General features: G+C 41.6%; 1 protein-coding gene across 1 annotated transcript in view; it reads left to right on the plus strand.

The window, feature by feature from the left end:
• Window positions 1-1907: 1907 nt before the first annotated feature.
• Window positions 1908-16857, plus strand: part of efna2a (ephrin-A2a) — an 80817-nt gene continuing 65867 nt past the window's right edge. The window contains exon 1 of the mRNA XM_085257709.1: window positions 1908-2959. Coding sequence (XP_085113835.1) covers window positions 2817-2959 — 143 coding nt within the window. The 5' untranslated portion in view covers window positions 1908-2816. The remainder of the gene's footprint in view (window positions 2960-16857) is intronic.

Raw genomic sequence — 16857 nt, forward strand, 5'->3', positions numbered from 1 at the left:
TCTTGCTTGATCCCGCCAGTGCCCATGTGCATGGGACTAAATGAAACCATGTGGCGTAGTAATTCAACCACATCTGGCAACATTTATTTACATTAGTACTGCGGTCTCTAATCAAGCACGCCCTGGCAAACATAAAGGCCACACACAAATGAAAACCTCATGCTTAATGAATGGGGGCAGGGTGGACAAGTGGTTCAAGGAGCTGTTCTGTATACAATTTCTGACATTTTCAATCCCTAAAGCAGCCATTTAAGTCAGGAAAACGCTGAATTTGAATGGCTGGTTTGTGAATGAACCATTTGAAAACACATTGGATTTTCGAATCTTGGAGCTTACTCATATCTATAATTTATTTCTCTTGAGTAGAGTTAAACTGCAGTGCAATCACAAGCTTAACCAGCAATATATTCTAGGATTTAACACCACATTAAGGAGGCATGCACCCTTATGCTGACTCTCTGACCAACACTCTTAGATTTAGGTTCACCTAAGAGGCTGTAATATCAGAATCAACTCAACACTGTTTAGTCTGTATCACTTACATGAGCTTTAGACTCGCATTAAGAGTGTAACAGTTGAGGAGGAAAAGTATGAAACTGAGGTGAAGGATGTCTTTGGTCTGTAGTGTTTCCTCTTAAGAAAGCCATCAGGAGACTATCCACCTGTTTACATATGCACGCCTCAGACAGATGTTGAATAATTCATACACAGAGGCGGACAACATGCAGCTGTATTTGGGTTATGGGGGTGCATGGGTTCTATCCCTGCCTGAATTTGAAGCCCAAATTATAGACATTACTTTGCAGGCAGAGCAGGGCAGAGGAAAAACTAGGCCACTTTGCATAAAGGGTCCAACCAAGAGGCACAATGAGATGTGAAGGATGGAGCAGTAGAAAGCTTGGACTTAATATAACAGGGCCTTTTAGGTTTGGGAAGTTTGGAACAAGTAATTTGGGTTTGATTTGGGGGAAACTGTCTTTTGTAGGAACATCAAAGTTGGTTAGAGGTCGCTCTTGAAAACCCTTTTACTCGCTCGTGATTCTGCAAATTGTATTTCTTTCCTTTCATTTTCTTAATGTGGTAATGCCCTTCTAAAGAATGCAAATGAAATTGTTGAAAACTGTTTTCTGCAATCAATTCTCATCTTGTTGAGACTGGATTGATCCTCGCTGGAGCTCATTTTGCACAACATAGTCTTATCAACACGTGTTCGAAAACGCATGGAGCGCTTTGCGGGAACCACAAGTGTAGTTACTATTTCGTCTTCCTTTGGGGGGAGACTAAGTACCTGCGATGGATACGTTTTTCGCAGAGTAGTCTGCACATTCTCGCAGGACAGAGGCATCAGGGGTGGCAGGGCTCTGTCAAACAGCTATCTGGAGGTTTATGGCTCACAGGTTTTAGACTCGGTGCTGCCTCCGCTTGCCATTTGGGCCTAATGGACACTGATGGAAAATGACTCCACTGTTCCAGCGATCCATCAGACGCCCTCTTTCTCTCTCTATTCATCAGAGAGCGGCTTTCAAACAGTGAACTTCGTGGGCGATTTACATGCCCCGATAAGATGCAAACAAACAGTCTTTAGTCAAATTGATGATTGTGGTGAAAAATAACAAAGTCAACTTCAGCTATAATTTACCATTTCCCTATTGGGGGGGGGGGGTCTTAATGTCAACTATTTACGTGTCACAATAAAAAGTAATTTAACTACCTAGAATGAAGCGTTTAAGTGACTTCAGACTTTCCACTATACATCTCCGGCTGCATATGGCCAGGGCGCAGTGAGTCAGCCAGCCACGAGTCCCCAGAGGGAGCGCAGCACAGCACGGCTCCAGACCCCGCCCGCTCAGAAAGAAAAGCGAGCGGGAGATGGAGAGAGGGGGTGGGGGTTACTTACACCGAGTCGGGGTACCTCTGAGTGATGTTGCCGCTATAGGTGGAGGTTGCACGGGAGCGTGTTGGGATTAAAGCTGTAATCATCGACGGCTCCCTGCCTGCGCCGGTCAGCGTGACGCACGGAAAGACGCGCAGTAACTGGAGTTACGTTGGATTGGAGCCAGTGGCAGCGGAGGGATCACCAAGTTGACACGCCGTGAGAGCTTACGGTTGTTTAACAAGGATGCTCCCGTCTTGCAAATGTTATTTTGTGACAAGTTTGAGCAAAAAATAGCGAAAAGGAGCGCGCTTTTGTGTGCGGAATGCATTTTCTTGAACTGCAATAAGAGAAAAGGTCAAGTGGACGCAGTTTTAGGCTGCAAAGAGATTTGCACCGTGGAACAAGCGGAACAAAGCGTGCGCCAGGCACAGCAGAAATCTGGGTAAACAAATATGACGGCCGGTTCTGGCGTTGTCTTAGGTCTGCTGATGAGCTACGATATCACCGACAGAATTGTAAACCTCGGATGAATTCTGGAGTCTGATTACCATTTTTCTGAAAAGGGAGAGAAAGAGAGCGAACGAGCGAGAGACAGGACCTAATCCAGGTAGCGCATCTCTCTCTCCGGCTGCGCGTAATGGGAGAAAACTTTCGGACCTTGCAGAGGAGCATCCTGCCGACGACGACGCTTTCGTAAATACCATGTGAATTCTTCTGTTTTATACGCAATTGGCCAAGTTTGAGAGTGAATTTCAAACATTCAGTATGACTTGAAACACCCCCGAGGTTATCGGAACTTCAAGCATCAAGCCAGTTAACCGCCGAGCCGATTTTATCAAAAGACGCGCAGAAGGACATTGATGATCTAGAAAGGATTTCTGGAGCAGCAGCAGCGCAGTGAAAGCCTGATATCAGTTAGTAATAAAAGACTCCCCCCTAGATGTCTATGATGTTGTGCCAGCTCGGGCAGAAGTGTGTGATGGAGGTGGTGTTGCTGGCCATCCTGTCTTGGGTGTCCGTGTGGGCGGAGGAGAAGATCATATTTGACAGACACGCTGTTTACTGGAATAGCTCCAACCCCAAGTGAGTTTTAGTAGGAGTTTGGCCTGAAGGTGTGTGTGTGTGTTTGAAACATTGTTTATCTAGGCTACCTGCTTGCTATAGATGCCCCTCAAAAACTCTCATTACTCACGTACACCTTGAAATCTTTAAGAACCTACACATTTCTCGGTCTTTTGTCATGTGCTGTCTGATCACATCAGTCTTATTTACATTTCATTTCTATTTAAGCAGCGGTTTGGCAGAAAGCTGCAATATTGATGTTTTAACAACACACACACACAGACAGAGGCAAATGAAAGTGTGTGTGTGTGTTTGTGTGAACCTTGGATATTTTATTCTGTGGCACAGAGAGCTCCTTTTGTTTTAAACAATGAGGGCATCCTGCCTCATCTTCTCAACAGTGTCTAGAGACTTAGTTTCTCTCTCTCACTCTCACTCACTCACTCACTCACTCTCTCACAAACACACACACACACACACACTCTCACTCAAACCTTTTACCTTTCTTTCTGCTAATTTCTCGCTCCTGTGCCAGTCACACAAGTGCACATTATTTCTTTGTGAATTCAAGCACTTGTGCAAAACCCACATCCATAAATAAACACAAAGCCACACAAGGATGCACGCGCATTAACACACACACAACACACAAATGGTTGTCTTTAGCCGGCTCTCTCTCATTGACATGGGGCAGAGCACACTGGGTCCGTCTGTCTAATGGTTTGTGACAACCTGGCCAGCCTCTTTCTCTCCATCTCTCTCCCTCCAACCCCTTCCTCTTCTCTCCCCTCTCTCTTCCCCTCTTCTTTTTTTGCCTTCTTCTTTCTCCCAGGTAGATAAATAAACATTGAAAGTGCTCCCTCTCACTCACGGCTGAATTAGTCCAAACTAACTGCCCTGTCTCTCTGCAAAAACCAAACGTGCGCGCGTGCGCGCGCGCACACACACACACACACACACACACACACACACACACACACGCATACATACACAGAGAGCGCTAACAGGCCTGTCTCTGACTGCATCACTGTTCCACAGAAGGCTTCTCAAATATTTAACAGGCAAGGGGGAACATTTTCTCCCTTTCTCGATGTCTCCCTCTCCCTTTCTGTCTTTCTTTTCGTCGTTCTGTGCACCTGCTTTCTCATCACACACATACACCAACACATTGCAAACGTCACAGGGAAAATTTAAGCTATACTGATGGTTGCTGGGGGCGCTGTTATTCCGTCAGGGTCGTATGGTGAAGCTGAAGCAGAAAGGGGGTACATCAAAAATGCATTGCTGCTAAAGCAATGAATCTAGGCTCTGGAGCCCTGGCGAGGTTGGTTCCCCCTGTTAGACTCTGGCTCTGTCACTGCTCATGCTGTGCCTTTTTCTGCACACACACATACATGCAGGTCCATCCCTTGCTGTAATCCTTTGAGGATTACAGGAAGTTTTATGAGAGACTCAAGACTGGCGAAAAGAGATGAGAATACTGACACTAAAATCATTGGAGCTTATGTAAAATTTAAAGGAGGATCTGCTTTTTTATATATTTGCGTTGTTTCTTTTTTAACAACTTTGGTTAAATTTGGAAAGTTTTTGTCTGTTAAACTAAGGATTTCTCACAAAGTTATTTGCCAGGTGGTGGATGCAATAAAGTCAAACAAGACAAGAAACAAGAGCAGACAATCAGGTGATCAGGCAGATAAAGAAAACTGTTAGGGAGGGGAAATCAAGGTTATTGTAACCACTGTCATTTCAAAAATATAAAATCACTACAGTGACTACAAGTCCTTTATTCAAAGTATTTATAAAGTATAGGCACATATATATTTCAGCAAAGAATAGCACTTCCTTGTGCTTCTTTGTCATGTTAAAGATGACAAGCTTTGTCTTAACATAAGCTTGTTCTTCAAGGTGAAAACAGCTTTATGTATAAAATATAATTTTAGGATAAGTATTTCAAAAGATCGCTCACCTATTAATACACTATATTGTGATTTAGTCACCAATAACCGAAGCTCAGAGAACAAATGCAACAGTACTGCACCGCATCCGAGCAGCAGCTATTGTCTGAGGCAGTGAAATGACACAAACAGCTTGGAAAATGAACAGCTGTGTGTCTTAATTGATCACACAACATCAAGCACGCAGCTTGTATTGTGCGTTGCCTCTTCACATGTTCATCAAAAGTTTGCTCACACCACAACAGCTCGAGAAGGGTGTTTTCTGCAAGGTCACAAGTACTGGGTTGGAATTTGTAGAACTGATAATCAGTCAATCTGAAGTGCAGCTTTAACTTTCTGGCATGAGGTGACAAATTACTTTGGAAGAAAATCTGCAACCTAACTTTTATTCGTACATACTGAAATATACAAAGATTACACCTGTTGGGTTTTTTTGCTTTTAAACTTAATCAATGAAGCTCTTAAACCCCATGTGTGCTATTAACGACAGCACACCTGATTATTTTTGTTTCAGTCCTCTTTATTTAGCCAAATAAATTTCAAAATGCACTGTGCAGAATTAGCAACCAGCTGGAGATGGTAGTTCAGCTGCTAAATGGTTGCAAGGAGTATTCAGAGATATGGTCGTGCATGCTCTGTATTGTATATGTATGTATGTGCGCCAAAAAACAAAAGAGCAGAAAATTTGTCATCGGAGTTTTAGGATGAGAAGAGCTTTTTTACCTGAAAATGGTTTTACGCATCCAGCTATGAACTTAGGGGTAAATTTAATTGACTGTTGCATTTCTTTAAATGCTAAAGCTACTTACCCAAGTTCCATAAAAAATTGGAAGAGAAGTGGAGCATGAGGTAGAGAAGATGCAATTAAATTTTTCTGCAGAACAAAACTGCAAAACGAGGAAATGTTCTATGTTGGGCTCTCCGGCTGCCTCTGAAGTATAGTCTCTGTGTTTAAAGCATTGATAAAATTATGTCATGACATTCAATTCAACAGCACCAACCATCCCTAGAGATGTTGTCCCAGTTACATAGAAAAAGGCTGTAGACCTTCAATGGATTTACCTTGAAGTAACATTTGAGTAAAATCAAAATCTCAACATAAAAAAAAACCTACATGGTGAAACACCACTGGTGTTAAGAACTGACCCATCTTTGTAGTTTGGGAGGCCATCATTACAAGGTATTTTACCCAATACCTGTATTTTTCAGCTGCTGTAGCAAGAGCTTCATCTCTGTTTACCCCGTTCCTTCTTGCTCTACTTTTTTCTTGCATACTTCTCTGAGATTAATCATCATCCACACTGACATCTTTTAATTGTTTTCACCTGCTTTGTGCTGCCAGTAAGTTAGCTGTGCTTTTAAGGAGTGCCTTGATCTCAACAAAACTAACCTGGATAAGCCGACAAAAATAAAAATAAGTCAAACAAACGTTTCTATTTAAGAAAGGCGGCATCCTACAAATTGGCCAAACCCTTTAAATCTCTGGCTGTGACTCTCAGCAGGCCTATCTCTTTCAAGGTCTTGCTGGATAATAGAAAATGTATGAGATAATCCAATTCAAATGGCTCTGGCCACTTTTGGTCACGGTGGGGAGCAACACTCGTGCACTCTCAGATTGTTGTCCATTCTGCTATTGTGATGAGATACATGGCGCTGCACAATAACAAAGTACCATAATACACATTATCACAACAATAGTGCAACATTAGAACAGCATCTGGAAATCTCCCAGATTCACATAAAGGGATTTATGCCACATGCAAGAAGGAATGTATGAGAAGCACACACACAGGCACACATGTGCACTTATACACACCAGCTAGATTTAGGTCACAAACTCACACACACAATCACATACAAGCAGAATGGCTGCCCATTGAATACAAGGTTATGCAGCCCCCATTTTCTGCTGTCATGCACACACATACACGTACACACATCAATGGAAGCTAGATATGGGGCACACATGCGCAGCCAGATTGGTTTTTCTATTCAGTAAAAACCCATCCTTTTTCCTGTTGCTGGCTTGCACACAGGGCTGCACTTGCACACACACAAATACTGAGCCCCTTTCTGGCTCCCAGGCCCATATTATAAAGCTCGCAGGTGAGGGGCTTTGTTCACCCCGAGCAGCTAATGTGCTCAGTGCAATGGGCTCTCCTCCACACACACATTCTCCGACACACACATAGAGTACACTGGCTCAATGGTCCAGAAGGAGCACCTTATCTAATCCCATGGTTTATCCTTCAAAAGACTTTCTTTTCCTTTTCTTCTTTGTTCCTCCTCTCTCTTCATCTCTGTGTCTTTGAGGAACTCCGTGTCAGTGAGAAGCGCTGATGGTTGACGACACTCTCATTCCACAGGACAGAATCTGTCTCCTTGGAGACTCACACACAGAAATACACGCACCCACACAGCCTTTGAGGAAGAAGCGACTTATGCATCGAGCACATATACTGCCCACAGAAACTTTAAAATGCAAGCTCGGGTCCGTACACACACACGCACCTCATATACATGCGGTCCGTACTCACACCGAGCACATCACAAGTCCCTGCACATAAACCCCCACACACTCACTGTCTTACCGTTGCGTCCCCTGTGGCGTACTGTGATATGTGTAGTGACTAACACTTCCTCAGCCATACCACACACATACAGACACACGTACACATAAGATTTGCATCCAATTTACATGTAGACTTGTAGTCACCCCCGCTCAGTTACTGACAGTTTGTCAGACTCAAACTTGCCCTTGGGTTAAATCTATCTGCCACTGCCACCCACTCCACCTCTTTTTCTCTCCATCTTTCTTCCTCTCCATCTTTATGTCTCCCTATCAAGCTCCCATCTTCCACTCTCTCATCTCCTCTCTCTTTTATCACCACTTCTCGCTTATCCCATTGGGATGTGGTTTGCATGTTTTTCTTGTGCAGGACCCTGAACTGTCCACCTTGCCTCAGGCAACATTTTTCTGTACATTAAAGCTGCACTACATCAGGTTATATGTTTGTGCTTTGACCTATATGACCTTGTATGGCTTTCTTTAAAATATCAGCACAGCTTTGGGTCATGTTGAGTGAAACGTGTCTCAGAAGTTGTCTTTGGAATTCGTTCCCTCTGGTCTCAAGCTAAAGACGATACTTAGAGTAATTAAAGTCAGGGCTGCTACCTCGCAAATTATTTCTCACAGCTCAGCAGGAGAGACACAGTTACATAAGAAGATCTAGTGTAGCAGATCTTAGTCATCAGCAGATTCAATGCAGTGACTGGCAGGAGGGGGTCATCTGAATATCCAGGGGCATCGAGGTGGAACAGCGTGTTTGCTGATATTAAAAGCTCTACCAGTACAGCTGTTTTAAATATGGGTGCATGATATTTGATGACACGGATGGTATTTTATGTCTGTTGAATGATAATGCAAGCCAAGAGAAAGACAGCATGCAGTGTAATGATAAGGAACATCTGAGGTAAGCTAAGACACTTTTATATATCTAAGAGGTTCCCATCCTTTTTCATCTGACAGACCCCCACAGCCCTGTCAGATGGACAAAAAGTCATTCCTCAACAGCATCTGACATCTTCAAATGTGTTCAACTGAACTCGTTTCAGACTCGATCTGGACCAGTTTCAGCTTACCATTTCTCTATTATAGTCAGTCAGACAACTTCAAATGATTTATTACAGCAAAGGCATATAGTTAAATTTTAGCATCAAGCTTCCAAGTGCATGACTCCCCACAGCATGATACACATAAAAATAGGTGGTAATGAATAATTATCTCACCAGAGCCTACAGGAGGATGCTGGGGTAGTGGAAGGCTTGAAACAGCAGGAGGGAATGCTGGTCAGGAGTGTCATTGACATGTCAGAGGAAGAGATGGGAAACTGAGGCTTAAATTTACCACCAGATGTGTTTACCACCTGATTTTTCCTTCACTTTTTTTTTACGCTTTTCTTTCTTTCTTTTCTTCTTTTTCCAAATTTTGTGGTGGAAACAAACTTCCATAAAATAGTAAGGTAGAAGAGTGAACATGTGTATCACAGGTTGATTTTCCTGACAGAGCTAGCTCATAGGCTTTTATTTATCTCTTAACCCTTTAAGACCCACCATAGAACCAAGTTCGCCAGAGCTTATCTTTATATTTTTACATGCTGTAGTGCCAGTTTTGGGAGCATTTCAAGTTGCTATACGTTGATACAACCGTTATACCCCAAATTTTAATTATATGTATGCATTAAATCCATAGAAAATAGAGAAATTTCAGGTGTTTGAGGTATATCCCTCAAAACTGTAAATGCATAAAAATTTGCACAAAATCGTTTCCAGCCACAGGAAATTTATTTTGAGTGTCTTCATAGTTTTATTTTTGAGACACACCAATTTTTTACATGCTGCAGAAAAAACGAAAATAAATATTATAATGCAAATTTGCAGAAAAAAACGAAATCTGCATCAAAATAAACTATTTCCAACAGTGCAATTTGAATTCTAAGCCGCCCAGAAACTATACAGAAAAGCATAAAGTCAAACATGACTTTTAAAAACACCAGTATACATGTATAAATGCCCTAAAGGGAAAAACTACGTTTCCCAAGAAATATGATGTCACTCCCGGTTTTGGCAGGTAGGCTAATGGCGCACATGCGATAGTTCGCGCTGACGTCGTCTGTTCCAACGTAGGAAGTACTATGAACAGCTGATCGGATCGCAACGTGCTTCTGGAATATCATGTTTTTGTTTCTGCAAGTGATTTTTGTGCAATTTTTGCAAAGCCATATGTGGTGACAGCTGAATGCATAAGATGTAAGTACAACTTCTCTTATTCCATATGCGAATAAAAAAATATTGCGCTATACGTGGTTGCAGTTCTACCGGGATTTAAAATAGTTGCGCAAAGTGAAGCAGTCTACTTTAAGGTTTATTTCCAATAAGTGTTATTGGCAACTTTTTTCAAGGTTTTTGTACTTTTATCTCGCATCTAACACTTTCATTTCTTTATGTTGTTAAGTAATAAGTACTTTTATTTAGTATAATTTTAGTTTTAGAAATAAAAAGAGACTAAAGTAGTGATCAAAGTAATGACTGAAAGACTATGATTAAAAAATACATGAAAAACTATGGTAAAAAAAAAAACCCCAGTGTGAGCAGTATGCGTTCTTATTAGTACATTTCAAGATACTAAATTAATAAATAAATGGTGGAAACAAACCTTCCATATTCCAACTTCTTCAGGTTGACTCAATTCTTTAATAGACTGGGGAAATTGTTATTAGTTTTTTATTGTGGTCTCTATTAGTGAGATAGTAATCTCTTGCCCTGATGGGTCAATACATATTTATTCTGTTCTCCTTATTCACAGTGACCATCATTGGCATCATCATCATTAACATTAATATAATCAGCATCAAATGACCGTAATCGTAGCCATCGCCCTCACTGTCACCACCTTAATTTTCTTCATCAAAACTTTAATCACTGCTGTCATGTTCCCTGCTGTTTTCATTATCCTTATCATCATCATCTTCATAGACATCATTAGCATCACCTTCATAATCAACACTGATTTCAGGCATGTAAATAAACACCAAATGTTTTTCTGTTTTTTTTTAAAGTTAAGAAACACATGCTTAACACTCTGGTACGACTACCTGCTTTGGAAACGTGAAATTCAAAAAGCAGATATTCATCAAACAGCATTTTAAATTAACCTGGAGAAAAAATAAACACACAGCTGCAATAACCGAGTGCAGTTCAGGTGTGGAAAAGGTTTTGAAAGTAGTTGCATGATCTTTGATTTTTAATTTTCCAACTCCTCAGCCTGGCAGTGGAAAATGCACCCACAAAACAACCTTTGTTAAAGGTCTTTGTCCTTTGGGCTGTCAGGGACAATGACAACACCAGATGAACTATTACAACCGCGCAGTGAATGGCTGCGTACCTCTCCTGAATCTTTAATCTATCAGCTGTAGAGTTTTAATTTATCTGTTTACAGTTTCTGAGCTGAGGCTGAAGACAAATTTCCAGCCCGGATTGGATAATGATGACGGACTTTATCATTATCACCTCCATTGTCATCCTCATCCGTATGTTCATCATCACTAATGCATTCAGTATCACCTTCATCAAATCAGAATAATCAATATCATCACCACCTTTGTCATCACCTGCTCTTCTTCCCTCTTTCTGGAGGCATATCAGATTAGTGCATACAGCCCTCAGAGTCTTTATTAGAATTACGCAGGATTAGACCTGAGGTGAGGATGATTTTGCAGGTCAGAAGGAGGATTGCTGCAGAGAAAAAAGTTCAAATCCTCTCAACCAGAAGGCGGAATACATGCAGACACCTTGGAGAGACATAAGAATCAATGGACTGAATTAGTTTGCAGCCTCTGCAGCACCAAGCACAATTAAGTAGCGACAAAATCACGAGAGTGCTGCAACATCTGTTGGTTCTGCCTTATTATGTCCCATTAGCATAGTGTAAAATGGGGAGTTTATAGTGCCCCCATTCTGGATAAAACAAAGGTAGTGGGGTGTCCATAGCTGGCTGGGAATTAGACAGTTTCGCCCTGCTTCGTTTGATGGATTACATGCAAATGATTCACTCGCTCCTTCTTTTGTTTGACCCTTCCACTCCTGCTGTTTGAAAATCTACCAGGGATATTTTTGGATGAAGGTGATTTTTTATTATTATTATTATTATTGTAGCAACTCATGCACGTATTATATGCACACAGACATATATACACACACGAATGCAAGCCAACAGTCTCGTGATGGTATTGTGCAGTCGGACGTGCTGAAAACAACCCTGCCAAAAGACAGGTTGTTTTTTTTTCTTTTGGATGAATTTGTTTGCCAAATTGCATGGCTTTAAAAAAAAATTGCTTCTTGGCGAATACCAGCGTGAAAGTTGTCAGGGTCAGCTTTTACAGTTTAACCTCACCTCGAGTGGAAGGAGAAAATGAACGAATCTTCTCTTCTTCTTTTCTAAATGCCAATTTTCTCATCCTAAAAGCTTTGCGCGCCAGAGGGCATCTTAAATATTTGGCAAGGCACCACGCTAAAGGCCATTGTTTCTCCTGTAATACCAGCTTCTCACCTGCTGAGACCATCCAACCATGTGCTCTCCGTCCAACTACACTGCTGGACTCTTACTTCCCTTCCTTCCATCTTCTTGGCGTCACAGATTTCCACCGCTTTCCCTCTTTTTTTCGCTTAATTTCTCTTTTGTTTTGACTTTCCTTCCCTTCCGTTGCTTTGATTCTCAGTCCTCTTCCAGAAACTTTCATCTTCCTTCTTCTTTGTGAAAAAGCTGAAGTGGCCTCGTCTTTGTTATGCTCTCAACTTTTTGTCCTTCTTCATATCCGCGCTCTGGGTCTAATCCTTCAAGTAGATCTTTCTGTTTCTCTTTCACATTTTTTGTCTGTTTTTGTCTCTCAGGGCCAGTCCGAGGCATATAGCCAGACAGTGGAATATGTGTTATTATCAGTCTCCAACTGGTCTATATGAACACTGAACAGAAGGGGTCCCATCAGAGTATCAGGCAGGCAGAACTGAAAGAGTGCCATTCTTCCGCTCGGGTAACACAATCGACACAACCAGCCGGGACCTGAGGAAAAGTATTAGAGGGAAGCAGAAACAAGGATGGAGCAGGAATGACAATGCCCATTGTTCACGATGTATTGAGTGCAGTCTGGCATGTTTCATATTCTGGGCTGGTATCTCCCTATTTTGTCCTCTTTTATTCATGCTTTCATTCTTTCATCCTGTCTGTTGGCCTCTCTGTTCCTTCTAAAGATCCATGGATCTCTGAGTTTCTCTATCTCCTGGCTCCAACTATTTCATTCTCTTCATTAAAACAACAACTCTCGGGATCTCCCCCAGGTTGTTTCGGGACTTACATCATCATCACCATCACCGCCATAGTCATTATCATCAACAAACCTCATTAGTGGAAGCTAGCAACAGCAGCAGCAGCTCTGCAGCGTAATATCCTTACTCAGTCTTTCAACCTGCTCCTCTGCATGAACGATCAAACGCGGAGGGGAAGTTAAGTAAACATTTCATATTGCATTACTGATTCAGTGCCATGCTGCTAACATACTAAACAGATCATTACACTCCTATGAACAGATGAAATGATGATGATATTTTCCACCAAGTACAGACTCTGTCAGGGCAGGATTGAAAATATGAAAAAGAGCAGTGTTTTGTGAAAAATGCAAAGGAAAGGTCTGATTTCATTTGCTCTGGGGGGATTTTTTTTTCCTTTTTTGAGAAAAAGAAATCATTTCTAAGACAAGGATTATCATTCTAAGCCACTCCTTTAATAAGAGAAAGAGTAAAATAATCCTAAAGTGAAATGATGAGATTTCTGCCACTGAGAAATAAAATCGTGGGGAAGGATATATTCTTAGTTCTAATTGTTACATGCTTTGACAGCAGGCTGCAGGAAATATGGTTGGCAGAGGAGATTAGCATAGGGACCACAGGTCACCATTGTTGTGAATAGGGAGTGTCATACATTTGGTTAGATGATATATATATATATATATATATATATATATATATATATATATATATATATATATATATATATCGCAAGGTAGCACTCCTAACAGATCTTCTCTTAGCAGACACTTCATCCCTGCAGAAAAGCACAGGTGTAATTAATCACGTTAATGATGCTGGTTCTGTGAGGCAGCGTGCACAGTGAGGCTAGCTCTGTAACACCTGAATGGAATGCAGCCAGTTGCTAAACTGGCATTCAACAATTCAAACTGTGGACAACTGTCTTTTAATTACTCTATTTGTCTGAGAGATAAAGATATTTACTGTTCAAAAACATCATGAAAACCACATCTAAATATTATTTCAGTGTCAGTTTGTTGGTCAGTGGGTTCACCACGGCTCTGTTTGTGGATTATAGCTCTGTTTGTCCATCAGGCTGTGCATTCAGAGATCATCTTCTGTATACCTTGGTTTTAACAAATCATTATTACTGTTGCCTTCCTGTTGGCTCACAGCAATATAGCCATTCTCCTCTGACCTGTGGCATCTACAGGGCATTTTCACCCAAACAAGTGCTTGACTTGATTCACCAAGTCGCTAAAATGTGGTTCACTGATTATTAAACATTTACTTTTACAAGCAGCTGAACAGGTGTACAGTCGGGGTATGTCTGTAAAAAGTTAAAAAAAAAAAAAGGGTGTATGTGCAAAAAGCTGATGGGAAGAAGCATCATGATGGCAGTGATATGCAACAAGTAGCTATGTTCTAGATATAAACAGTGATAATGACGCTGATGTTGGTAGTCGTTGCACCGGTATGACAAAAAAAATGTGAACGATGGCGGCAATGTTGATGAGAAGAATGAGAAAAATGGCAAAATGATGAAGAAAATGAGCACTGTGGAACGATGATGACAACGGTAAAAAAAAAAAAAGCCATAATAACGGTAATTGAAGTGGTGAAGAGAGTGAGAAAAGCAGAAACGGATAAAAAAAAAAGTGATTTTCATGGGGTGAGTTTGTTGATGATGAAGCTGGATTACACTGATGCTAGAAGAGATGATGGTGATAATTCCCAATGATTGCACTAGGGTGATGATTCTGAACACAATAGCTGAGTTGTTGACAATAACAAGATTAATGACACTGATACTAAAAGAAATGATGATGACGATGATAGCAGTGATTGTGCGCATATGATGATGATGTCGAAGATAGTACGATTAGTAATGGTTTTGAAGACTAAGATGAAAGGAGCATAATGAGTCACCTCCTCTCTGCTGTTTGCTCCCCCCTCCTGTTGTCCAATTTCAAGACTCCCCACTGCATACCATCTTCACCCGTGTCCCCCTCCTCTCCCCCCACTGAGCAGGTTCGTGAGAGGACAATCAGAGCGCTCCGTTAAGATTCCTTTTCTTTCGCTTGTGTTACCTCTCTGAGGAAAATGAAGAAGGAGAGGGCAGATGTGAGAACATTACTAGTTTTTTGGCAGTTTTGTCTTTTCTGTTGATAGAAATGGGAAAATGAGCAGATTCACCACTGATGAGATGCTTCATTCTTTGAGGCGTCACCTTTAACTCCCTCGCGCAGCCGCCGGGAGGTGTTTTGTCACAAATGAGAGGGAGATTACTCATTTATTCTTTTGTGTCCTCCGTTTTTTTTATACTTTGGTCGTATGTATGTGTGTGCACATGCCTGCCAACTCTTGGCGCGCGTGCGTGCATGGGTCTTTATTTCTTTGTTCATTTGATGTGGGTGTTTAGGTGCAGCTTAGGAGTGTGTAAGTGTGTTGGCGTCAGTGGCAGAAAACGGTCCTTACACCGGTTTGAAGAGTCTAATCAAAGGCTGGAAAAATTTTCTCGCTTCTTGTGTAGTTCCGAAGCTCTCCTGCCTACTCTCATCTCTGATTACCGAAGGGCTTGCAGGAGGGCTCTGTTCTTCACCGAGTTTTTCGATGACGTCCTTCATAGCTGTTGCACTGACTACGAGCATGTGTTTCCTTATAGGAGTCTTTGAAGAAGCAGAGCTTGTGAAGAAACTGTGAAGGTCTGCAGTCTTTATTTTCCAACTGTGGACACTGGTGGATAACATGAAGCCAGCTGTGGCACCAATCATCCAAAGCCTGAGGTGCAGTCAAAGACAGGAAGGCAGGAAGGAAAGGCAAGATAGTAGGAGATGTATTTATAGTACATGCACAGTGCTGAATTATATTTGCCTAATAAGGAAAATGGCTCTAAGGAGCTTCCTCGTTTTGGAGATAAGGATGTGTTAAGAAATAGAAACGAACTGTTCCAGTTTAAATAAAGTTTGAATTTTTTACAGTTTTTCTTTTTTGTCAGCCATGTATCATAATGAGATTAGTGTCTGATGCAATTACGCCATGATTTTTTTTTTTTAAAGCGACGAATACAAAGATGTTTCAAATGGATCCAAAATTTAAAAGGGAAGAAAGGGTGATGTGATGGACAAAAACCTGAGGGAAAGATGGATGGAAACAAGGGGAAAAAAGTGGGATGAGAATGAAGAGAAGAGCGTGAGAGATGTAGAAAAAGAGAGAAAATTGACAGGAGGCGTGTATGGCTGTCTCTGGGTGCAGTGAGGAGTATAGGCTGTGGCATCCGCTAGTGGTGCTGCATACTCCGTGTTTGATCAAACACACTTCAAACACCCTCTCTGACTTCCTCTTGCAGAGGGTTGGGAAACGAACGTGCGCGCGTCTTCTCCTGAATGCGCGTGCGGCTGGGTGTTTGCTGAGGAAAGCGTTATTGATGTTTTGTTTATCTAAAATGGGTCAACCCTAAACAAAACAAGCACAGTGACTACAGTGGCTGAGATGTTCATTGCTGTAAACTGCGGTTTCCTTGCGGCTCCCAATCCAGTGAATAATGTTGACGAATGACCCTGTGTGTGTGTAGTTGTACTGCTCTGTGTGTGTGTGTGTGTGTGTGTGTGTGTGTGTTTCCACAGCTGAGCGTGTGTGCACTATTTCTCTATTATCTTTGCCCCAGTCACGTTTTTCACCTCTATTAAGTTATTCGCCATTAAATGCTCTCTACTTCGACTTAATTTCATGTCTTCATTTTCTCCATGTTCCCCCATTGTGGAGCTGTGCATCTCTACGTCTTAAAGAACCACGACTCCAGAGAGCTCATTAAAGCCATTAGCAGAGAGAAGTCACAGAATAGTTAGGCTCGCTCGCTGTTGTCTCATTTCATATTGCTAACAGCTCCAGTACTGATTAACCAACCTTTGACTCATTCACTTATATCTGCTTGCCCGTCACCTCCTTTAGGTCATGCATGCTGCATAATGTGCATACTGTGGCCCACTATGATTTCCTTAATTTTCCTCTATTAAAATCATGTTACCACGCTCATCCTGTCACATGAAAGTTTGATTAGGAACATTATTGAAGATTAGATTGATGAATTATTGATCAGCAAGG

Source organism: Mchenga conophoros, linkage group LG19 (assembly GCF_057382185.1).
Source record: "Mchenga conophoros isolate Kocher_MC1m ecotype Shallow Benthic linkage group LG19, M_conophoros_male_GT1.1, whole genome shotgun sequence".
Lineage (NCBI taxonomy): Eukaryota > Metazoa > Chordata > Actinopteri > Cichliformes > Cichlidae > Mchenga > Mchenga conophoros.